This window comes from Arvicola amphibius, chromosome 2 (assembly GCF_903992535.2).
Source record: "Arvicola amphibius chromosome 2, mArvAmp1.2, whole genome shotgun sequence".
NCBI lineage: Eukaryota > Metazoa > Chordata > Mammalia > Rodentia > Cricetidae > Arvicola > Arvicola amphibius.
The window spans coordinates 61,371,116-61,396,485 of NC_052048.2; the positions used below are offsets into that span (position 1 = coordinate 61,371,116).

Genomic DNA, 25,370 nt, shown 5'->3' on the forward strand with positions numbered 1-25,370 from the left:
GAAACAAATAATGTACACTGGCTAAATGGTAGTTAACTGGTAATGCCATCAGGAAGGCAATTAACCATCAGTGCACCGTTTGTTACTTTTCTGTAGGTTTTCAAAATGACTATCACCTAACAAGTGAGATTTGATTGACAGGGCATCAGTACTACTAGTGACAACATAACAGCTCCTGTCAGGACAGTTTCATTAAATTCAATTTACCAGGATTGAAGCTAGGATGTGCTAAGCAAGCAATTTTAACACTGAGCTTCATCCCCCGAGGAATATAGATTTTTGAAATGGATAACTAAGTTTTTCAATAGCTGCACGAACCAGGTATAGTGTAGGAATACCCCTGTAGTCCCGCATCTGGGAGGCAGAGGCAGAAAGAAACAGCTACACGAGAGCCTGTCTCAACACTCCCCACTCCTATCTAAATCAAATAGTTAAAAAAATGGAATCCAAAACTATTGAAATATTAATTTTTATTAATATAGCTCTAGACAGTTATCTTACAAAGCAGAACATTAGACTGGGTTTGTTTATAGCCACATCATATTAAAATGTGTGCGATTTTATAAAGAGAAAAGTTGAAAATTTCGGGGAAAAGCACAGGTAGATTTTTAAACTAATGAGAAATTCTTTACAAGCTGAGATTTAAAAAAGGAAGTATTAGTTAACTACTGTCAAGAAGAACTCTGCCCCGAATGTTTCAAGGATTCTATAAATGTCCTAATGAGGGGCTGGGAGATGGCTCAAAGTTGTACAGCACTTATTGCTCTTGTAGAGGATATCAGTTCAATTCTCACATGGTGGCTCACAACTATCTGTAATTCCAGATCTAGGGGATCCAATGTCCTCTTCTGAACTCTGCAAACATTAGGTCCCCTTGCGGTGCACATACATACACACAGGCAAACATCCATACATGCAAATAAATCAAAAAACATGTTAAGGAGATCGATTCCCTCTCCAAGACCTGTTTTTTTTTTTTAATTTTATTATTTCTTTGTGACTGTCATAGAACTTTATTTTGCAACAAAATATCATGAAGCCAAGGCTGGACTTGAACCCTTGACCTTCCCCAGTCTACCTCTGAGTGTGCTATCATGCCCGGTTATTTATTCTCTCTGCTTATCCCTGGCTGTGCTGGAACTGGCTCTGTAGACCAGCTCGCCTTTAACTTAGAGACAGCCTTCTTAGTGCTAAGGTGTGAGTCACCACATCCAGTGAAAATCTAATCATTAATTAAGAATAAACAAGCACAAGGTCAGGCCAGGAGCCATAGTTTCAAAAAAATAAAAATAAAAAAATAAAAAAAGGGGGGGAGGGAGAAAGAAATTCAACCCAATCCAAAAGAGAAAAGAGATGCTAGTATGCTAGTTCATACAAATGACCAGGTCAAACTGTCTGGAGAGAAGTGGAGTGAAGGAAAATTACAAACAAACAAGGGTGGCTGAAAAAGGCCATTTAGCATTCCGTAATTATTTAGCTGCAGGCTATTAGTTCTGCCGTAAAATTTAGAGCCCTACAAATTTAGTAGCCATAAGGCCACACAGCTATCTGAAAAGAGTACTTATTTGACTCTGACAATAAATGAAAGATGTTAGGTGGATCTGAGGAAATCCTATCAACTAGGACTATGTTTTTCTAGCTTAGTCCTCAGTTTTTAATTCACAAATTCAAAGTTTTAAAGTGACCAAAGCCAATTCAGATTTACTATACATATTTTTTATTCTTTTTATTATGGTGAAATTCTTATACATGAGAAGAATAATATGTATACATCACTCAACTACTCACTACAAATGTCCAAACTTAGGTATACCTTGAACATTCTTCAAAATTATCTTGCTGTATAAACTTTTGACTTTTCTTACAATGTATTTTCAAATTAATGCTGACTTGCAGGGTGACAGTGGAAAAGCACCTTTAATCCCAGCACTCAGGAAGCAGAGGCGTGCGGATCTCTGTGAGTTCAAGGACAGCCTGGTCTACAGAGCTCCAGGACCATCAGGGCTATTACACAGAGAAACCCTGTGTTGAAAAAACAAAGTGACTGCTGACAATCTCTAACTTAACAAGGTGACACCGAACACTAAGCGAATGAAGATGCTCTTCTCAGTTAATCGGGAACACAGGGGAAAGGAAAGCAGTACTCTTCAAAGGGAAATCGTGACTGACTTCTTGAACTATCCCCGACTTTCAAACCAGTGCGATGACTCACCACACACCAGACTGTGGCTGAGAATGCATATTAAAAAAGAAAACCCTGACTCCCAGAGTCAGTAAGGTGAGCATTTAAAACTTCGGAGGCAGAGGCAGGCAGATCTTTATGAGTTTGAGGCTAGCCTGGTCTACAAGAGCTAGTTCCAGGACAGGTTCCAAAGCTATAGATAAAGCCTGTCTCAGAAAACAAACAAAAATACAAACAAACAAACAAACAAAAAACCAAAAAAAATCTTTAAAAACACTGTTGGGAAAACTTTTAGGGGTTAGTACCTACCAATATTTAATCAAGATTGGCTGAGTGGAGAATGGAAGTTTTGACTGAGGAAGGTAGGTAAAGGAAGGAAGGAAGAGGGTAAGAGATAACAGGAAAATTCAAATTGTGGACTACTTTCAGGAGAAAACTCCTGAATGGAATGTTTTACTCAAGGACACAAATCAAAATTAGCTATTGCTACAACAGATAACAGAACCATAGGGTTTATTTATATTACTGTTGTTGGTGTTTTTTGTTGTTGGTGTTTGTTTTTTTCTGGAGACAGGCTCTCACTAGTAACTTTGTAGACCAGGCTGACCTTGAACTCAGAGATCCGCCTGCCTCAGCCTCCCAAGTATTGGGATTAAAGGTGTGCACAACTATGCCCAGAAAGGATTTTTTTCTTAAAATACATGATTCTGAGTAAACTGCTGAAACATTAGGCTTAGCTTTCCTTTGGTTATAAAATGCAGTTTCCTTAGAGTTCTAATAAAGACTAAATGAGCACATAAAGCATCTGACACAAACTAGGGATTCAACAAACTCTCCATAGGTGAATAAACTCCAATACTTTCCTGGGTCCAATCTCATACTATTTAAACGCCTATTTTTGTACACTGCTTTGAAAAGTCATTATTTGATATATCCACCTATGTACTGAAAAGATTATGTTACCAGATACTTCTGGCAAGTTTGTGGGGGGAAAAAAGCAAAATAAAAATTTCATAATGTTGGAAATGGCTCAGCAGTTAACAGCATTTGTTCTTGCAGAGGGTCTTGGTTTGGTTCCCAGCATTCACATAGTGGCTCACAACCATCCCTGAATCTAGGTCCAAGAGTCAATGCCTTCTGACTTCAAAGGTTCCCAAACACACATAGAAAAAAAATACTCATACAAGTGAAATAACATACCAGACAAAAAGGGAAAAAGTTCCCACAAATAGTGTCTAATTTATTTTAGAGAGCATTCACCTACAGATACAATCTTTCAAAAAACAAGGGGTCATGCCCAAGTATTACAACCTTACTAAAAAGCTACTTTAAGGTCTCATAAACTAGCAAAATATTTAATATGTCAAGAACAGTGTAAACCAGGTGAGATGGTACATGCCTGGACTTGGGGAGCAGATCAAGAAGACCTCAAGTTTGGAAACCAGCCTGGTCTACAAAGGGAGTCCCAGGCCAGCCAGCATGGGAGGGAGGAAGGAAAAAAAAAACTAAATTGGGCATGGTAGACTTTAATCCTTGTACCTGGGACTGAGGCAGAAACTACAGTTCTAAGCCAGCATAGGGGTTGTAGCAAGTTCATGGACAACCTGGCCTACTTATAAAGAGACCTTAGTTTTTTTTTTTTTTTTTTTTAAAGAAACTACATTTCACATGTACATTAAAAATACCAACTTGAAATTGAAAATTGAGGCTGGGCGTGGGGGCAGGTGGATTTCAAGTTCGAGGCCAACCTGGTCTACAATAGTGAGTTCTTGGACAGGCACAGCTACACAATGAGACTGTCTCAATAAAACAAAACAAAACAATAAAAAAAAGAAATTGAAAACTGGGGAGGGGGTTAAATAACAATTTGTCCGTACTTCAGAACAATTTTAATATCTAGGAAATTTCAAAGAGAATCCTAAATGTACATAGCTCTAAAAATATCGGGGCTCTAAAACTTAAAACAAAAAGCTACGTCTGGAACCAGGTGCAAAGTTAAAATTCTGTGAGATAATAGATGTTAAATCTATTATGTTAAATCTCCTTCATTTATAGGAACTGACCTTTTATAAACAAAGTGTAACAGACATCAAGTCGCAATCTTCAAATATACCGAAAAAAAAATCAAAAACCAAAAGCAAAAACAACCCGCAATTCCTTGAACGCTTCCTTTTTCGCCCTGTGAAATGCATCAAAGGCGGGATCCCCTCCTCCAGTGCGCTGGAAAACAAGGACCGCAGAGGGGAGGTTACAACGACAAAGAAAGCGTCCTCAGCGCGGGTTACTCGAGACTCACTAAAGATGCCGAGACTGACTACAGTTGCTGCGTCCGTAACAAAGTCAATCACTATTAGCAAGTGGTGGCAAATGCGTTTTAATTAATTCCACTTTCCCTCGGTAGATGCATTCCTCCGAGTGACATTTCCATTTCTTAAGGACGGTTTCAACATCCTTGGGTGTCCAGTTAGGTTTTTGGTCGAGGAAGGGTCAGGGGAGCGCTACAGAGGGAAAGCCCAAGATTTTCAAGAAAGAGGTCTGGCTTGGGTTTTTTTTTGTTTCCAGTTCTCAACTGCAAGAATAAAAGTTTTACCTCAGCCTCCAGAATGAAAATAAAAACAAGCCCTACCAGAAGCAAGTGGAAGGGGGTTCCAGAGGGGAATCAAGGAGAGAGTCATCGAGCAGAGGGGGCGGGGAGAGGGGCAGCAAGCAGGGGCTACAGGAGGCTGTGCCGAGTCCTGAGGAGAGCTTTGAATGAAAAGTCCTTCCTCCAGGTCTGGGGGCCCGGGCGCGGCCAGCCGAGGGGCTGACAGGGCCGAGCCCCTCTCCCGCCATCGTCCTCTCCGCCCGTCTCGGCTCTAAGCATCCTGGCGTGCGCACGGGAGGGAGGAACACCACAGCGCGGCGTCCACGGAGAACAACAGGCTGCGGGGAGGCTCTGGGCCGCGGCCTCCCTCCGGGGCGACCACCATCCCTCCTCCCTCATCGCTGCTCCAGACTCACAGAGTCTTGGGCATCTCGTCCTCCATGGCTGCTGCGGTCGCGGCGGCACCTCAGGGTCCAGCTCCCTGCCCTTCGCTACCTCCCAACTCGTTGGGGCGGCTATGGCTGCGGAAAAGCGGGCCTCCTCGCTTGGCTGGAGGGTACTTCGCCGGCTCCTTCGGCCGCAATTAGAGAAAAATGCCCGGCCCACCGTGAACAATGAAGCCCCGATTCAAGATGGCGGCGAGCCGGACGCATAGAAGCCGCCAGCCGGGTGACCCGCGCCGCGCATGCGCGTACCCAGCTGGCACGCTCACCCCCGAGGCCGCCGCTCTAGGCTTCGAGCCGTAGAGTCACTTGTTGCGCAGCCGCGCTTCCACCCGGCAAAGCATGGCTCCCACTGCGCAGGCGCAATGCCCATAGCCGGGATTTGTGTACTTTCAGAAGTGTTTCGTTAGTGAATTACATAGTGAACTAAAAATCTTCCGGGAGGTTAAATCATAAATCGACACTATTTTTATAGCAGCAATGTCTTCTTTTTTCAAGCTCTCCTGTTTTCAGGGAAAGAAAAAGCACATGCGCCGCCCGGGAATCGAACCCGGGTCGCAAGAATGGGAATCTTGCATGATACCACTACACCAGCGGCGCTGTTGGTTAAAACGGCTTCCAGAAACTCCTAGGAGATACGTAGTCTATTCATTGGTGCCTTGATTCTTTATGTATCTGGAAATACGTATTGATACTTGAAACTTTTTCGTTGTTTTATGAGCAATTCATCTTTTCTCATCCCAATGTTATTGAATTTTTTGTACTCTCTGAAAAATAGAGATAAAAAAGTTATTATTTGGAAACAAGAATTGTAGCAAGAAAATAATGCCTTCTTAACAATAACTTTTGGGGGCGGGTGGGACCCGTATTTTCATGTGCCAGAGTCTGGATTTCTTTGGTATTCTCAGTGTAACTGAAAATCGTATAAGAAACAGTTACTATTGCAAATTGGTGAGAAGAATCTCAAAAGCCAGTCCTCGCTTAGGGCTCGGAGTTAGGGCTCCGGGATGTGGTTCCTGTACTCTTCTCCTTTCTTACAGCACTCTCCACATTATGTGAAGCGTTTCTTAAGATCTGAAAGCTTATGTATCCCATGTCGTTCTTTTACACCGGTGGTTCTCAGCCTTCCCAATGCTGCGATCCTAAAGGTCCTCATGTGGTGGTGATCCCCCCGCCATAAAATTATTTTTATTGCAACTTCATAACCGTAATTTTGTTACCGTGATGAATCTTAATGTCAATATTTTTGGAGACAGAAGTCTTCCAGAGGGGTTGCGACCCACAGGTTGAGAACCATTGGTTTACACTAACATGTTTGGGATTTTCATTTTTATAAATTCCTTAGAGTTCGTAATATTTTCAGACTATATAGAGTTATATTACAGAGAGATAACAAATATTGCCATAGTGGCCACGTTTCAGGTCAGAGAAGTAAGCAAAGACGTTCAGGTTATTCTTAAGTACCCCTGCAGGGTAAGTAGTGGTTGGTTGTCTGGGAAGAGATCATGGTGGTGGGGCACAGAGCTGTGTGTAGCTTCTCCAAAGCCCACTTTGTCTTGATGGCGTTCTTGGTGCCACAATTTCAAGCCCTTGGACCTCAGTGTTCTATGCAGATTGGATATTCCCTTCAGGTTGGACCAGGAAGATACATAGTATTTTCTTCAGGAGAGACGTGATTACAAATCTGCAGCACCTAAACACATGTTTTCTCCTTTTAACACCTGAGAACAAAGAAAGATTTGGTCTCAGATTAAAATCATAGCTAGTAGGAAGAGAAAGATAACTAAGTGGTCACACGTCCCTTCTCAAAATTAATAACAATAAATAAAATAAATAGTAATTTTAAGGGAAGAGTGTGACAAATGTTTAAAGTGTATAGTATTTTGAACACCTTTTTTTTTGGAAGAAAATCTATTTAAAAGGAGTTTTAGTTTATCAACAGAAGTGCTCAACTACAATAATCTCTATGTCTCATCCCACCACCAGTTCAGTGATCCTTCTTTCTTTAATTCTTTTTGTTTTGTTTTGTTTGTTTGTCTGCTTTCATGACAGAGTCTCACTATGCAACTCTGGCTGGCTATCCTGGAACTCACTATGTAGACCAAGCTGGCCTGAACTCAGAGATTCGCCTTCATCTGCTTTCCGAGTGCTAGGATTATAGATGTTTGTTATCACCATCTTCCTTTTTTTTTTTTTTTTGCTACAACTAATATCAAAATTTCAGTACAAATATCTTTATACACTGATACATATTTTTTGAGACAGTACCTTGATATGTAGACTAGGCTTGTCTCAAATCCAATCCTCCTGCCTTAGTCTCCTAAATTTTGGGATTACAGGCGTAAACACTTGACCAAACCTAGTTTCTTTCTTTTTCTTTTTTAATATTTATTTATTATGTATACAATATTTTTTGTCTGTGTGTGTGTGCCTGAAGGCCAGAAGAGGGCGCCAGACCTCATTACAGATGGTCGTGAGCCACCATGTGGTTGCCGGAAATTGAACTCAGGACCTTTGGAAGAGCAGGCAATGCTCTTAACCACTGAGCCATCTCTCCAGCCTTCTTTCATTCTTTTCTTCTTTTTTAAACTGTATTTCTGTAGGATAGATTCCTAATCATGGAATTACTGAATTATACGTGTGTGTGTGTGTGTGTGTGTGTGTGTGTGTGTGTGTGTGTAAAAATCATAGTAGGAGTTGGGTGGCACATGCCTTTAATCCCAGCACTTGGGAGGCAGAGGCAGGCAGATCTCTGTGAGTTCAAGACCAGTCTGGTCTACAAGAGCTAGTTCCAGTACAGGCTCAAAGCTACAGAGAAACCCTGTTTCAAAAAATAAAACATCAACAACAACAAAATCATAGTAGGCAAAATTTTGTCCTCTGCGAGGCCTCACACTTGTAATCCCAGCATTCCAGCGGCGGAGGCAACAAAGGCATAGGTTGTAGTCATCATTCGCATTCCACTGAGAATGCTTTCACGTCAGGCCTCCTCTATGGCCTCCATTAGGCTCATACTGATATGCTATTCATTTTATTAGTTTTTGCTAATATGAGATGAAAAATGGTATATCTTTCTCTGACTCTCTCTCACACACACCCTTTGAAAACAGGGTCTTACTATGTAGTTTTTGCTAAATTGGATATTGTTATGTAGATTTACAGAATGGCCTCCAACTCACAGACATCTACCTGTCTCTGGGATTACAGGCATGAGCCCCATTCCATGCCTGGCAGCATTTCTTTATGCATTATTTTCAGGGTAAATACAGTCTTAAGTGTTCTAATTTTAGCTGTTTCACCTCAACAAAACTCAAGATGTGATAAATACCATAATAACTGTCACATAGACCATTACTTTTGATCTTTAGGCATGCTCAGTGTTGGGAGGCTCCTGGAAGATTATGGCTCACTGCCAGAGGCCTTTAAAGGTGAAGTTGCTCTGGCAACAATAAACCTCTAGGCGGCGCTCAATCTACACTATAGCGAACGCGAACCACAAAGGTCTTTAGAACCAGATGTGAGAGGATCCGGAGAGCCACCAAGTCTGTTAGCTCTAAACTTCCACTGTTTGCTCAGCCTCCTATTCCCATTTCTGTTCTGATCTGGAGGTCACGGACATTCTCCCACAAACACTCAGCTCAATGACATATACGTCTGTCTGAGAAAGACCTTAGAGAAAATACACAAAGGAAATAGTTCAATCACGCGCTCAATAATCTTCTGTAAATCAAGTTCCTGAAAACTGGGCCTTCCAAAATCTCGGGTAGGTTTCTGTTTTTCAGAAGGATACATTTTCTACAGGGCTGCTTTCTGCAAGACAGAGCCTTTTGCACTTATACAGTGTTGCTCACTTGGCAGCAGCCAGCTTGGATATTTAGTTGCAAATGTTTGGATGAGATTTTCTAAAAGCTGGCCAGGTGGAGGACTGTGGTAGCACCTGAGAGGCAGGTACATCTCTGTAAGTTTGAAAGCAGCTTGGTCTACAGAGCAAAGCAAGTTTCAAGACAGGCAAAGCTACCCAGAGAAACCCTGTCTTGAAAAACCAAGAATTTGTGAAAGCTGAGAGATGAAACAAATTACCATTTCCTATCCGTTGACAGAGCTCTTTGAGTTTTTTTTTCCAAAATTAGCAACAATCTTAATGATTGTTCTATTAGAAGGAAATACTTATTTGTGCGCAAATATTAATGTTTTCCGTTTGAAACTTCTACTCTTGAAAGAATGTGGCTGCCATAACTTTAGCACCGCATTCCAGAGGCAGAGGTAGGAGGATCTCTGTGAGCAGCGGCAGAATTCTAGGTCTCTGTTCTCAAAGACAAGCATGGAAATGCACAAATTAATAGAGAGAGATTTTAATCAGTAAGAGATTATTGCAAGAGGGAAAATTCTAGCAACTGAAATTCAGTTTGTGTAGGGGTTGCTGAATATTTTAGGGCAAGAATGAGGTAACAGGGAAGGAGCTGAGCAGGAGGTCAGTAGAGCAAGGGTATTCAAAACTACAGAAAGCAGGAAGTCAGTCCATGTGCAACCTGTCTGCATTTGTTAATGGCGTTTGTGGGGTTGGTTAACTGCCCCAAAGTGACCTAACCGCCTACAGAAGCTGGCAGGGGAGCCTGAGCTGCAGACATTAGTTGAAATCAACAGTAAGTTCTTTAAAAAAAAATAATAAGTAAAACTTATGTTTGTTTGCTTGTTTTTATTTTTTAGAGACAGGGTTTCTCTGTATAACAGCCCTGGCTGTCCTGGAACTTGCTCTGTAGACCAAGCTGGCCTCAAACTCACAGAGATCTGCCTGCCTCTGCTTCCCGAGTGCTGGGATAAAAGATGTGTGCTACCACCGCCTGGCTAAAACATTAATTTTTTAATTATTTTATATTCTGTATGCCAGTCTCTGAGGAGGCCAGAAGAGCATGCTAGATCCCCCAGAACTAGATGTATGGCAGGAGTACTGTCTGCCTTCTAGGCTGCTAAGTGCAGCTCTTGGTTTTTGGTTTCCAACCACCTCCATCCCTGCTTTCTGGAACTGACCCACCAACCACTCAAACATGGCAAACATTCTCTTTGTTTGTCTGCTGTTACTTACACGGCTCTACTCCCTCACTGCTTATCAGCCCCCCCCCCCCAATACTGCTGGCTCAGTGAGACGTGAGACAGGCCACAGTGTGCATGTGGAAGTCAGAGGACAACTTTAGGTGCCACACCAACTCCAGTGTCGTCTGTGTGACATGACATAAGTCATTATGCCAGACGGGAGCGACGTGTCCCATGGAACTAGGCTTCCTGGAGGTCAATGGCAGACAGCCCGGTATTGGCTGCCCTTGGGGAATAGACAGGTTTCTCGATTAGCTGGCTATGCGGGATATGAGCTTTGCACAATTTCTTTCATAATAATGATAGTCTTTACATATACAAGACAAGGATCATTCTTTTCAGGAACAGCTTTGAGATAGGGAAGCACAGTATGGGAATGTATGAGACTACAGCAGAACCTTTGTCATACACGGGGAGTATGATGAGCAAGGGAATAGATGGGTTAATGTTGATGGACAAAGACTGTTATACTTTGAACTTTATGAATAGGCTCCCAACCCCCATGGTGTCTCCTGCATAAGAAGGTACTAAAAAGTATATCTCCACAGCTGCAGAGAACTGATCAGGCATAGTTGGTCACTAGATGATATGAAGAAAAGGTTAGAAAGAGGAAAGGCCATGATAGCGATAATGAGACAGAAACTTTCTTTTTTTAAAATATTTATTTATTATGTATACAATATTTTTTGTCTGTGTGTGTGCCTGAAGGCCAGAAGAGGGCGCCAGACCTCATTACAGATGGTCGTGAGCCACCATGTGGTTGCTGGAAATTTCTCCAGCCTTGAGACAGAAACTTTCTATTCTTAAGATGAAACCACTTGGGGCTGGAGAGATGGCTCAGCGGTTAAGAGCATTGCCTGCTCTTCCAAAGGTCCTGAGTTCAATTCCCAGCAACCACATGGTGGCTCACAACCATCTGTAATGGGGTCTGGTGCCCTCTTATGGCCTGCAGGCATACACACAGATAGAATACTGTAAACATAATAAATAAAAAATATTAAAAAAATATTCACTTTAAAAAAAAAAGATGAAAGCACTTGTCTGAGGTTTACATTCCCAAGGACAAGATTTCCTCTTCTAAGGATGTTTTATGTCTAACACCTGTCTATGTGACTAAGAGAAGCTTTCATACTGTGCCTACTGATGACACATGACCTTCTGATTTGTTCTTTGTTTGAATACTATATAATGAAAACATGAATTTAGTAAAATTGCAGCAGATTCCAAGCACTCTCTTGTGTGTTGTGTCTGTCTGTCATTCGCCGAACTTGTGCCTTCCTGTGTACCAAGACCCTGCTTCTCCCACGGTCTGAGTGGCTCCTCTGAGCCGGTCCGTGGCATTTTGGGTTGGTTCTTTCTAACCTTCATGTGTCTTTGGAGGGTAGGATTTTGGTCACCAGGCTTGGACCACAAACACCTTTACTGGCTGAGGCATCTTGGGAACCCAAGCCCAACCTCTCTTTGTATCCAACTCAGCTTCTTTTCATTAACACTGTTCTTTATGTTCATATACTGTTTCTTTGGGGTTTGTTAGGGGGTGGGCAAGAGAAAAGGGGTCATGTTAGAGCCACAGCTTTTCTCGTAGATGTTAACATTGAGTATCTTCCTCAATGTTAACACCTTTGTCTTATTTATTTGTTTATTTATTAATTCTTGTCTTTTTGAGAAATAGTTTCTCTATGTAGTTCTAGGTGTTCTGGAACTCACTCTGTAGCCCGATGTCACCACTCTAGAGGTGGTAGGACCTTAGAGGATGGAGCTGATAAACAAGACAGACTAAAGTCTCATGCAGCAGCCTATTTCATTCACAGCATCAGACAATCTGTACTCTGAGGGCTAGGAAAAGTCACATGAGTAAAGTTCTTAGGAGTTCAAGTTGTATACAATCACAAGGAGAAGTCACATGTGGCAAAAACCCATGTTTTTCCATAGCATACAAAGGATGGTTTAAACATTGAGTTGAGTAGCAGCAGACAAGCAATACTGCGTCATTGGAAGTTAATTCACCCCTGTCTGCTCCATCTGCATAAAAGCATATTCGAAGACCGATTCTGTGTTTATTCGTAGGTTTTGTTTTGTTTTTTTTTAAAGATTTATTTATTTATTGTGTATACAACATTCTGCCTCCATGTATGCCCACATGGCAGAAGTGGGCACCAGATCTCAGTACAGATGGTTGTGAGCCACCATGTGGTTGCTAGGAATTGAATTCACAACCAGTGCTCTTAACCTCAGAGCCATCTCTCCAGCCCCTGTTTTTTTTTTTTTTTTTTTTTTTTTTTTTTGAGACAGAGTTTCTTTGTGCAGCTTTGGCCCGTCCTGGAACTTGCTTTGTAGACCAGGTTGGCCTAAAACTCTCAGAAATCCACCTGCCTCTCCTGAGTGCTGGGATTAAAGGTGTGCACCACCACTGCCTGATTAATTTTGTGTTTTGAAGGAGGTTTTTTTTTTTTTTTTTTTTTTTTTTTTTTTTTTTTGCCGGGGTGTGTGTGGTGGTGGTGGTGGTTCTCACAAGCACTCAGAATTCTCCTCACAAGACTCCATTCCTGAATCATGTTCCGACAGACCAGGTTAGCATCAAACTCGGAGCTCTGCTTGCCTATGCTTCCCGTGTAGGAACTAAGGGCATGTGTAGCCACTGACATGTGACCAGATTTCACTCTATTTTTTGAGAGAGGGCATCTCGTTGAACTTGGAGGTTGCCAATTAGGTTCAGTTGCCTGGCCAGCAAGCTCTGGGGCCCCTCCTGTCTTCCAGCATTCAGATTACAGGCACACGCTTCCATATCCAGATTTTCACATGGTCTCTGGGACCTGAACTCAGATTCTCATGCTTGCAAGCGCAGCCTCTGACTGAGCCAGCCTCTCGGCACCCAAACGTTCTTTTCACTATATGGGTGTGGTTTATAGTATGATACACAGTTTAGAGGAGAGGAAAAAAAATAATTTTCCTTCATTTTTGTGAGTACTTGTTTAGGACAGACAACTATAACAAAACCACATTAACAAGAGACAAATAGCCCCCAAGTGCTGGCACATTCCTTCCATCTCAGCACTCAGGAGGCAGAGAGGCAGGCAGATTTTTTGAGTTCAAGCCCGGTCAAGACTATTCAGTGAGGCTATATCTCAATAAATAAGAGAAAAATCAAACAGAAGTTTGGAAGATGCCCCAGAGTAATAAATGGCTTTCCAGAAGCCAACTTGGAATAGGTGTCTTCAAAGAACAATCAGTTTTTAGAGAAATGATAAGGCGTTAGGCAAGGACGGGGAGTTTGAGTTGCTGTGACAGCTGTGAGAAGGCAAATAAATAGCAAGAGAAAGACTCTGGGGTCAAGTTTGTTCAGTGGATTTCTAGCTGATGAAAGCCTGTGAAATCCCAGCACGCACCCAGGAGGTGGGCAGACGGGAGGATGAGGAGTTTAAGGGCAGCCTGGACCGCAGAGTAAGTCTGAGATCACTTGACAAGGGCAAAGGAGAAGCTGAAAAAGAGGGCAGACTGGCCTCCAAGTCGCTTTCTTTGGGAAGGCTAAAGCAGCAGGGATTTCCTTTCTCTCCTGCGCTCCGGGAGCCATCCTCCGTTGTATCACTTTGTCCCTTCTTCCATGAAGGCCACCAGAACACTTAGTTTCGCGTTGGGAGTACACAACTTCAGCCATAACCCCACTTTGATTTGGCTTGCCAATCATTCAGTTCAGGAACTTAGGCCAACCTAACGGCTTCCTAGATATTTTACTTAAAATGTCTAAAATTGCCTTTGGTGATAAACCCACATTCCTCCAGGTAGAGGAGGAAGGAGAAACCCCTTTGTCTTTACGTGTTTGTTTGTTTCTATGTGTTTGTGTCTGTTCCGATGCCCGTGAAAGTCAGAGGGTTCCCTGAAGCTTGGTGTTCCATACAGGCAGCTGTAAACTCAGAAACCGAACACAGGAAGACCTCGCAGACACTGAGTCATCTCTCCAGTTCTTTCTTTCAAAAAAAAAAAAAAATGTGTTACGCATACGAGTGTGTGTTTTCGGGTGCTAGCAGAGACCAGAAGAAGGTATCAGATTGTCTGGAGCTGGAGTTACAGAGTTGTGTGAACCACCAGGATTTGGTTGCTGGAAAGGGAAATCTGGTCCAGTCCAAAGAGCAGGCAGTGCTCTTAACCACTAAGCCAAGTCTCCAGCCCTCCCCTTGTGTTTTGTTTTTAGGTAATTAGAGGAAGGTGGACAGCATTTCTAGTATTTTCTTCAAGTTGAAACAGACCTTATGTGGGAAGACCCTTTTGGCGTTCTAATTTCATTCGTGTGGACGTGGGTCCCGTGTTTTGCTCCTACTTCACAATACCCCATCTCCCTTCTTTCCTTATCACGCAGCTAAGGAGTCCCTGGAACAAAGTGCTCACTTTGGAAATGTTATCGGCCGGCTTGCCAGTTTTTTGACTGAGATTGGACCGCATGTATTCACTGCATGCATGCGATTTAGGGGACCGCAGACGGCGTTTGTGAAGAAGAGTGGGCTCTGTCTTCAGGAGAGGAGGGAAGGAAGGAAGAGAGCTGAGGTGGGCCTCAAACTGTGCCTTGGACGTGTGCTTCTGGGGACAGAATGGACTTTGGGGATACAGTGGCCTTGGGTCAGGATCACAAGACAGGGTGAGCCAGGGGAGCAAAGGACCTGAGTGCGTTGGGTGGGCGTGGCGATGTGTCCTGGGGCGGGGCCTGGGCGGGGCGAGTGCGCGCAGACTCAGAGAGCTTCAGGTCTGCAGGCCGACCCGCGGTCAGTCTGCAGCTGCGGAGACCATGGGGCGCGAGGCAATGGCGCTGGTGGGCTTGCTGCTCGGACTGGGGCTGCTGCTGTGTGAACTGGGCAGCCTGGCGAACGCCGAGCCCCGGGCCCCGCCGGACAGGATCGGTAGGTGTGGGGGATACGGAGCGAGGCAGTGCCGAGGTCCGTCTTCCCGCGGTGGGGTGGAGATCGGGGTTCCAAGGACAGGGCCGCACGCTATTGAGCGTGAAACGGTGCCACTGGAGGCGTGGGCAGGCTCCGGACCCGGTATCCCTGCAGCCCCAGCCTGGGATGGGAAGTCCTCAACACTAGGAGCTGGATGCCCTCGGGAGCCCGCTTCTGACTGTCCCTGGAGCTGAGTCTGTCTATCTTATCAGCAGACTGAGGCGCGCAGACACCACACTGGGACCGGTCTGTCCCCCTTCCACCCCCACCAAAGAGCTGGACCGCCTCCCCGCACCTGCGCTCTGCTTGCGAGGCCGTAGCTGCTACAGCTAACCATAGGACGGGTTACCTTCTTGGCTTTGCTAGCCTCGGGTTTTCACTTCCGGGCGCTCTGTCCCCATCTGAAGCTGTGTCTTTCGGGATCGTTCATGGTGTTGGGGTCTCAGAGAGACAAAGAACAAAGCTGGGCGAAGATGGCGGCACTTTATTTAAAATGCGTGCAGGACTGGCCCATTCATGCCTTCCCAGGAATTGGGTACAGAAGGGTTCGTGGGTCCGGTGGTCTGTGAGGATGCTTGGCCATCATTTAACCTACTGTTAGTCTACAGTGCCTGTCCAGATTCAGGGAGTGTGCGCTCCCAGGCTCCCCTAAGTTGTTGGTTATAGTCTTGAGTAATGTCTGTTATTGGTTAATGGCCTTTCAAAAACAAAAGCCACACGGCTAAGAGGGAAACAAACCGTTCCTCTTTTTTCCTCCTTTCAGCAATCGTTGGCGCTGGAATTGGTGGCACTTCCTCAGCCTATTACCTTCGGAAGAAATTTGGGAAGGACGTGAAGATTGATGTATTTGAAAGAGAAGAAGTCGGGGGCCGTTTGGCCACTTTGAAGGTGCAGGGTCATGACTACGAGGCAGGGGGGTCCGTCATCCACCCTCTCAATCTGCACATGAAGCGCTTCGTTAAAGATCTGGGTATGTGTTTGGGTCTTAGAGCTAAGCAGATTTCTGTGTGACTGGCTCTAGGTGTTTTCATCACACAGAGAACTGAGATGTTTCTGCCTTGTCTTCTATAGAGAAGTCGGTGGAGCTGTTTCTCTTGCTGTGGCGTTAGCAGTTGGTACAGGTTTGGCTTTGAGCCGCTCTCCTGTAATGAGACTCTGGTTATCTATGTGTCAGCAGTTCTCTGAAATTACAGCCACAGTGGAGTGTGCGTGGCTGATAGCAATTCTTTTAAAAATTTTTATTTTAAAAAAATATGTTTTAGCTATTTGTTTTGTGTGACTGTGGCTGGGGGTGTAGGTCTGAGTGCTGCAGAGTGTGTATGGAGGGCAGAGGGCAACTGAGTCCCTTCTTTCCTGCCACCATGTGGGTCCCAGGAATTGAACTCGGGTCATCAGGCTTGGCAGCAGATGCCTTTAGGGCCTGAGCCATCTTGCCGGCCCCTGTTGTCAGTTCCTAAACCCCTGGGTTTGGGTTGAAGAGTCAGGGTGCTTTGAGCTAGCAGAGACCGTAGCTCATTTTTCTGGTGAGAAAATGAGACCCACGGGCTTCAAACACTTGGCTTGAAGCCATTCAAATAGGGTACAGAGACATGTGCTCACAGGGACACGTGACTGATGCCCTGCTGGCAGAGGAGCAGGGCGTGTGGTGAGGGAGTCTGGCAGGCCTCTGCACGCCCTCTGTGGGAATATTGGATAACTCAGGCCTTTTTGCATTTACCTGAAGTTCCTGGTTTCACACAGTGAGATCAGCATAGGAAAAGGAGTACATCTCAGTCCAGCTGCCCTTCCATGCCTGGCTGATGCTTCCTTCTCCGTGACTAAGAATAGTAGGGCTAATTTGGTACACGTACATGATCTTCTGGCCACTTCCTAGCATGCCAGCTTGTGAGGATTGAGCAGTCAGCACAGTGTCCACACTGTTTCAGACATAGAACACTAATGTGTCTCCTGAGATCTGGGACGTCCCTAAGTCACTCAAGTTCCCCCAAATTCTTTCTTCATTGGGCCAATGTAGAAACCTCTTGTGTACCTTTCCTTTGGGTTTTTTGTTTTGTTTTGTCTTAAGATTTATTTTATTTTTTAAATTGTGTGTGTGTGTGTGTGTGTGTGCGTGCGTGCGTGCGTGCGTGCGTGTGTGTGTGTATCTGTGGAGGTATGTGCGTGTGAATGTAGATGCCTAGACAGGCCAGACAAAGGCATCGGAACTAAAATTATAGGTGGTTTTGTGCTGCCGGACATGGGTGCTAGGAACTGAACCCAGGTCCTCTACAAGAGCAGCAAGGGCTCTTAACCGCTGAGCCATCTCCCTCTGTCTTGCCAGGTCTCTCCAGTGTTCCCGTTTCGGGTGGCCTGATGGGGGTGTACAATGGAAAGTCTCTGGTGTTTGAGGAGAGCAGCTGGTTCATAGTGAACATGATTAAGCTTGTGTGGCGCTATGGATTTCAGTCCCTGAGAATGCACATGTGGGTAGAAGACTTGCTGGACAAGTTCATGAGGTAACTATGCCGCTTCTGTTGAACTTAAGACCTCCCGACCTGACGGCACTAGAATGTTAGCTCCCTGAACTAGTTCTCTGCCTAGCCACCACTTTGTTAGGCAAAATGTTTCTCAGAAAACATTCAGATCGTCACTCCATTTGGGAGTTGAACATGCCGGTTGGTTTTGTTTCTAAATTGTGCTTTGCAAAGGCTGAGATGTGGCTCAGCGGTTGAGCACTTGCCTGGAATGCCTGACTCTCCCTCCCATTTAAGGAGTTGACTTTTGTACAGTATCTCAGAGCGTCTGGTAGCACTGAAGGGACATTTGCAAAGCACAGTTTAGAAGCTGGGTTTGAGAAATAAAAAAGGCATCAATTCTCACGGCCGCCGGCTCCGGAGCCACTGCCGCTGGCTGCCTTTTGCAGATGTGGAAGGTGGAGGATGTCCAGGTCTGAGTGAGGAAGGCCACCCACCCACCTAGGAACTAGCAAAGCTGGAGCTCCCACCCTGGCTGACTCAGTCTGGAGTCTCCCTCTTAGTGCCTGCATTGCTGCATTGTGCTGGTGTATAGATGAGGAGATACTGAGCATAAGAATTTACAGTAAATGTAAAACTGAAGTGAGGCTTAGTTTTTGTTTATTTTTAATTTTATTTTATTATCATTGTGTGTTGTGTGTGATGGGAATGTGAATACATGGAGGACAGCTTTTTTTATTTTTTTTGAGACAGAGTTTCTCTGTGACTTTAGAGGGACTAGCTCTTGTAGACCAGGCTGGTCTCGAACTCATAGAGATCCACCTGCCTCTGCCTCCCGAGTGCTGGGATTAAAGGTGTGGGCCACCACCACCTGGCGGAGGATAGCTTTTGTGAGTCAGTTTTCCTTCCACTGTGGATTTTGGGCATTAAACTCAAGTCATCTGGCTTGTGAGGCAAAATGCTTTTTATCTGCTGAGACATCTTGCTATCCCTGTCTTTTTGTTTTTCTTTTAATGTCAGATTATGTATTCTGGACTTTAAGTGAGACTGTTAAGAGCACCGATGTCTTGGGGTGAAAGGCAGAGGGGAGGAACAGTCTGTGAAAGAGGAGACTGAGCTGTGCCTCACCTGATTGGTGGGAACCCATTACTCGGAAATATGGAAGTCAATTCATTATAAAAAACAAAACAAAACTGTTTAGTCTGCATATATGTCTGATCCTGTGCATGCCTGGTGTCCGAAGAGGTCAAAAGAGAGCATTAGATCTCTTGGGAAAAGAGTTTCAGGTGATTCAAGAGCTGCCACTTGGGTGCTGGGAGCAGAACCCAGGTCCTCTGCAAGAGTAGCAGCGTCATGTTTGGTTTCAGTTTGGTTTGGGTTGATTTGTTTTTTTTCAAGACAGAGTTTCTCTGTATAACAGCTCCGGCTGTCCTGGAACTCACTTTGTAGACCACGCTGGCTTTGAACTCACTGAGATTTATTTGCCTGCCTCTGCCTCCTGAGTGTTGGGATTAAAGGTGCATACCACCAGTACCCAGTGATTTTTTTTTTTTAAGTAGAATTTTATAAACTGAGTGGTGGTGGCACATACCTTTAATCCCGCCACTCGGGAGGCAGAAATAGATGGATCTCTGTGAGTAAGCATGGTTTACAGAGTGAGTTCCAGGACAGCCAAGGCTACACAGAGAAACCCTGTCTTGAAAGCCAAACCAAACCAAACCAAACAAACAACTATATCTATCTATCTATCTATCTATCTATCTATCTATCTATCTATCTATCTATCTACCTACCTACCTACCTATCTATCTATCTATCTATCTATCTATCTATCTATCTCTTCACTGTGTATCCAGAATCTAGGGCTGGTCTGCAGTTTGCAGTCCTTCTGCCTCAGCCTCTCAAGCTGGCATTGGTTTCATTCTTCTGAGGCTGTTTGTAGTCTCTATCCTGTGTGGGGTTTAATGACCATTTCTCTTTTTTTCAAGGATCTATCGTTATCAGTCCCATGACTATGCCTTCAGCAGTGTAGAAAAGTTAATGTTCGCCATTGGAGGGGATGACTACGTCCGACTGCTTAACCAAACTCTCCGTGAAAATCTGCAGAAAGCAGGCTTCTCTGAGACGTTCCTCAACGAGATGGTCGCTCCTATCATGCGAGTCAATTTTGGTCAAAGCACTGACCTCAACGCCTTTGTGGGTAAGATATTATTGGAGGAAATCAGGATGGTCATAGCTAAGGAATTTATTCACTGGGGTGGGAGCTCTGGCATCAGGCTTGAGATGGGTGGGTGGGGGCTGCCTTGCTTAGTGTCTCAAGCATTGTTACCAACATAGTGTATTTCTATCTGTGAGTTTTCAGGGTCCTGTGCTTTTGTTAGCTCCAGTGGCTCTCACCTGAGTGAGACCTTTGCCCTGAGAGTTATCTGGCAGCGTCTGGAGGCATTTGGAGCAGAACGTCTAAGTGGACATGAGAGGGCGGTTTACCTGACCAAGACAGATTTAAAACATCTTTTTGCCCCTTCTTGACAGGGGCAGTATCGATGACAGCGGCTGATTCCAACCTTTGGGCAGTGGAAGGTGGTAATAAAGTTGTTTGCTCAGGGCTCCTTCAGGCTTCCAGCAGCAACCTCATAAGTGGCTCCGTGGTGTCCATAGAGGAGAAGACAAGGACCAGGCAGACAGGTGAAGCTGAACTTTCATTGTTCCTGGTTATTCTTGCAAAAATCATAGCTCAGGGATGAAACTATTGCTCACGCATGTGCGCGTGCGCACACACACACACATACACTTTTTTGTTTTTCCATGTAAAGTAGCTCTGACTGTCCTGGAACTCACTATGTAGACTGTGTTGGCCTCAGACACACAGAGATTCACTTGCCTCTGCCTCCTGAATTCTGAGATTAAAACTGTATGCCCCCAAGCCTAGCTTTTTACATGGGTGCTGTGGATTTGGACTCAGGTCCCAATACTTCTATACTTCTGATAGCTTCTTTATGCTTATAAAAAATTAAGGGATATATATCCAATTGTATTACTTTGAGGACAATTACAAAATGTGGAACATTCCCTTTGAGAATGAGGTTTGTTTTTTTCTATATCCAGTGAGCCAGGGTCATGTTCTTTAGACAGTTGTGAACATATCTGCATGAGCTGTGTAAAGTTCTATAACTTTATAAGAGATACCAGGACTTTATAAGAGACACCAAAAGAAAAGATTTTTCTGGCCTGGGAAAATGGCCCAGTGGGTAGGAGCACTTGCTGCACAAGCATGAGGACCTGAGTTCAAATCCCCAGCACCCATGTTTAAAAACAAGAGCTAGATGTCTCTCAGATATGCTTGCAAACTGCTGCCCGCCCCCGTACTGTGGATAGTATAGGTAGAAATAATACTACAGTTTACTGCTAGTCCTAGGTTCAATGAGAGACCCTGTTTTAAGGGAACAAGGCAAAGAGCGATAGAACGTGACACCCTGTGTCTTCTTCTAGCCTTTGTGTGCATGTCCAGATGCAGACACATAGTTACATAGGTGTGTATATGTACCTGTGCACACACCACACACACACTAGAGTCATGGGCTGGGTGTGCATCTTGGTTGGTAGAGTACTTGCCTAGCATGCGTGAAGTCATGGGATTGATCTCCAGCACCACAGAAACTAGGTGATGGCACTTACCTGATAGTTCCGATACTCCAGCCGTGGAAACAGGAGGATCAGAAGCTCAAGGCTTTCTTTGGCAACGTAGTAAGTTTAAGCTCCATGAGACACTGTCTGAAAATAAAAGCAGGGCTGGGAAGATAAGAGCCTAAAATTCAGGGAAGTGCTTGCCATGCAAGCTTGGGAGCTTGAGTTTAATCCAGGGCCCACACAGAGAGCCAGGCATTCTGGCAGTGCTTGTGGTTGTGGTGCTGGAGAGTCGAGAAGAACATCGTTGGGCCTCGCTGGTACCAGCACAGCCTATGATGAGCTACACTGAGAGGAAAGGAAGGTGGGAGGCTAGAGAGATGACTCAGTGGTTAAGGGCACTTGCTGCTCTTGCAGAGAACCTACGTTCAATTCCCTGCACCACACAGTTGCAGCTCACAGTTGTTGGAACTCCAGTTCCAGAGGATCTGACACCCTCTTCTGGCCTCCACAGGCACCAGACATGCACTTAGTTTCCAGACATACATGTGGGCAAACATTTTAATACATAAAATAATAATAAAAAATAAATCTTAAAAAAAGGCAAGGGGGTTGGAGAGATGGCTCAGTGGTTAAAAGCACTGGCTGCTCTTCCAGAGGTCCCGAGTTCAATTCCCAGCCACCACATGGTGGCTCACAACCATCTGTAATGAGATCTGGTGTCTTCTCCTGGTCTTCAGGCATACATGGAGACAGAGCACTGTATATATAATAAATAAATCTTAAAAATATTAAAGATGGACAGCTCCTGGGGTAACCCTTGACGTTAACCTCTGGCTTCCACACACAGAAGCACATATATACAAACGAAGACAAGAAATGTTGCAGGATTATTTTTAGAAGGCCTGAAATTGAGTATGTTAGAAGCACTAAGAACTATATTCTTCTCCATGCTCTCTAGGAAGTCCCACGAAGATGTATGAAGTGGTATATAAAACAGGATCTGAGACTCATTCTGGCTTCTATGACATTGTCCTTGTGGCTACTCCATTGAACCGGAAGATGTCCGACATAACTTTCCTCAATTTTGACCCACCCATCGAGGAATTCAATGACCCTTATCAGCACCTGGTGACGACCTTCATTAAAGGAGAACTCAATTCCACTCTCTTCAGCTCCAGACCCAAGGGTCAGTTCGGCCTTTCCACGGTTCTTGTCACTGACGATTCGGATATGTTTATTAACAGCCTGTCCATTGTGGCCTCTGTGCGAGATAAGGAGGGTCCTGCCCTGGCGGTGGACGGCATGCACATGTGGAAGACCTTCTCTAGGGACATCCTCACCAAAGGGCAGATTGCAAAGCTCTTCCTGTCCTATGATTATGCGGTGCGGAAGCAATGGCTGTCCTATCCTCACTATGCGCCTCCTCAGAAGTGTCCCTCCATCATCCTCCACGACCGGCTCTATTACCTCAACGGCATTGAGTTTGCTGCGAGCTGCATGGAGATGAGCGCCATTGCCGGCTACAATGCAGCTCTCCTTGCCTACCATCGCTGGAACGGCAACGAGGACATGATTGACCAGGATGACCTGTATGAGAAACTTAAAACGGAACTGTAACTGAGCACTGCCCTTCCCAGAGCATCCTGCTCCTGAAGGCCTGAATCAGCAGAGACGGTTTTGACTCTTTACCAGCACTCTTCATGTGGGTCATGGGCAAACACAATGTTCCTGTGCATAGGAGAGCTTGATCTTCAGCCAGCATGTCCTCCTCTTCGGTTTGGGGCAGGTACAGGTGGATTGAACCTAAGGCCCTGTGCATGCTAGGCGAACACTCTGCTACTGAGCTGAGCTACACCCAGCCCTCTTTGTGGTTTTTCTTTTGAGACTGGGTCTCACTAAGTTGTTCAGGAGGAGTCCTCCTGCCTCAGCCTCCGGAGTGCCTGGGTTTACAGGCTCTCACCATTAGGCCTGGCTTTTAACTATGGGGAGACACTGGCAGAGTTCCCCAGACTTTTCGGGGAGGGGTTGTTTTTTTTGAGACAGGGTTTCTCTGTATAACAGTCCTGGCTACTGGAACTCGCTCTGTAGACCAGGCTGGCTTTGAACTCACAGATCCACTTGCCTCTGCCTCCCAAGTGTTGGGATTAAAGGCGTGCGCCACCACCACCCAGTGTTTTAAGAATCACCTGGAACTTGATAAACACCTGGATTTGGACTCAGTGAGCTGGATGTGGGCCTGCATTTACTTCAAATTATAAAGCAATATTTTTTTCTCTCTCTCTCTCCCTCTGTTTTTTCCCCCTCTTTGGGAAGTGTTGAAGCTATGTCTTATTTTGTACCCCAGACTGGAACTCATTATGTAGTCCAGGCTGGTCTTTAAGTCACAGCAATCCTCCTGTCTCAGCCTCCCATGTACTGGGATACAGGGATGAGGTCCAGTTCCTAGCAGTTTACACTTCCTAATGTAAATGTGCGCAAGCCTGAAGTCATGACTTTAAGAACGTGATTCTTCTATTGCTTCCATCTTGGTTTTTTCATGGATAGGCACAGAGCTAGAAACAGATCTCCCGTGAAGTGGGAACTGGGTATAGGCTATTAAATCAGGATATTGACACTGTGGTACCAGGCCCTCCTGTGAGGAGGCCTGTGCGTTTCTGCGCTATGCTAGGGATTGAACCCACGACCCTGAGCATCCCAGACAAGGACAAGTGCTCTTCCACTGAGCTGCAATCCCAGCCCCAAGAACTCCTGGGCCCCACATCCAGAGAATGGGATTTCCTGGGTTGAGAATGGGGTCTTGGCCCTGTAGCTTTGTCAAGTTCAAGTTCCTAGCCTGCAGCCAAAGGTGAGCAAATCCTGGATGTGGGGTTGAACCTTCTATAGAGAGCTTTGAGTGCCTTAAAAGTGCTAAGGAACAGAAACCGTGACCGCAGCAGACCCGTGTCAGAGGTGACTGCTAGGTCCACCCTCAGCACTGGTTGTCATGGGGACTAGCACTGCAGCAGAGGCAGCGTGGGGGAGCCCAGAGCGGTTGACCTTAGAACCAGGCTTCATGGTGACTTAGTTGAGAGGAGATTACTTCAGATGCTGAGCATTCCGGGTGAGAGGGCGTTGCTGAACTCTTAGGAAAGCGAGTGGCTCTCAGTGGTGGTTGTCTGTGGACGCTCAGGGTTCTCATATGTAGTCACACTCAAGAAATCTAGCTTTCTGTCTACCACTAGGTCACCAGTGACCGTCGTAGTCACTAGTAGTAAGAGAAAAAAGCAATTTTGCCTGCCTTGGTGGTGCATGTGTGTAAACTCAGTACTTTCATGGCAGAAGCAAGAGGACCAAGAGTTCAAGGCCAGCCTGGGCTGTAGCAACACCCTGTCTCAAGGAATATATAAAAACCAGGTCTCTTTACCGTATTATAGCATTGCATCAGCAAAGTGGTCTAAGAAAACCCTGATTCTTAAAAATTATTCTTCCTGGTACAGCTATGGGTATTAATAATGTGTGGAGAAAGCAGCTGTGGTGTAGTTGGTATCACGACAGGAGTAATTAAACTCATTGTCTAGCAAGAGGTTGGCATTCTTTCTGATGTGGTGGTTTTAATGAACATGGTTTGTCAAGAACACTGTTGTGAATTTGATATAGCATCTCCTCATCTGAGGGATGGATGTGTTTCCTGACCCCTAGTAGGCAACCGGAGCTGAGAAGCAGTGAGCCCCCATCTGTTCTATTTTCCACGTACAATATACCTGTGATGGAGTTTTAATTTATAAATTTGGCACAGTAAGAGATTAACAACATTAATTATAAAGTAGAAAAATTGTAACAATTTACCAGAATGGAAGTCAATTAAAATTTACAACTTATTTCTGGCATTTTCTTTTTTTGTCTAGATAGGGTCTCATCTCACTATGTAGTCTTGGCTGCAGACTAAATACACATACATATAAGAAAATTTTAAAATCTTTAGCTAGGTGAGGTGGCACATGCCTTTAATCCCTTCTTATATGTATGTGTATTTAGTCTGCATGTATGTCTGTGCACCAACAATGTGCCTAGACCCCTGAAAGC

The 25,370-nt window shown here is 44.8% G+C and overlaps 2 protein-coding genes and 1 non-coding gene across 8 annotated transcripts in view; 1 reads left to right on the top strand and 2 right to left on the bottom strand.

Moving 5' to 3' along the window:
* Tia1 (TIA1 cytotoxic granule associated RNA binding protein) overlaps nt 1-5,500 on the bottom strand; it is a 31,613-nt gene extending 26,113 nt beyond the window's left edge. For 4 of the 6 annotated variants that reach the window (XM_038319114.1, XM_038319117.1, XM_038319115.1 and 1 more), the window contains exon 1: nt 5,183-5,490. In XM_038319114.1, the coding sequence (XP_038175042.1) occupies nt 5,183-5,208 (26 nt within the window). In that variant the 5' untranslated portion in view covers nt 5,209-5,490. Of the gene's footprint in view, nt 1-5,182 lie in introns of all 6 variants that reach the window. The other 2 variants (XM_038319118.1, XM_038319123.1) reach the window with 1 other exon arrangement.
* Nucleotides 5,501-5,738: 238 nt separating this feature from the next.
* On the bottom strand, nt 5,739-5,809 carry Trnag-ccc. Its single transcript has one exon. It is a non-coding gene; the product is annotated as a tRNA-Gly (tRNA).
* A 9,219-nt stretch (nt 5,810-15,028) lies between these two features.
* Nucleotides 15,029-25,165, top strand: Pcyox1 (prenylcysteine oxidase 1). The gene is made up of 6 exons (XM_038320662.1): nt 15,029-15,189; nt 15,992-16,198; nt 17,549-17,723; nt 19,670-19,881; nt 20,214-20,366; nt 22,267-25,165. Exons 1-6 carry the CDS (start codon nt 15,078-15,080, stop codon nt 22,923-22,925), a joined length of 1,518 nt encoding a protein of 505 aa, XP_038176590.1. The 5' UTR covers nt 15,029-15,077; the 3' UTR covers nt 22,926-25,165.
* Nucleotides 25,166-25,370: the final 205 nt, after the last annotated feature.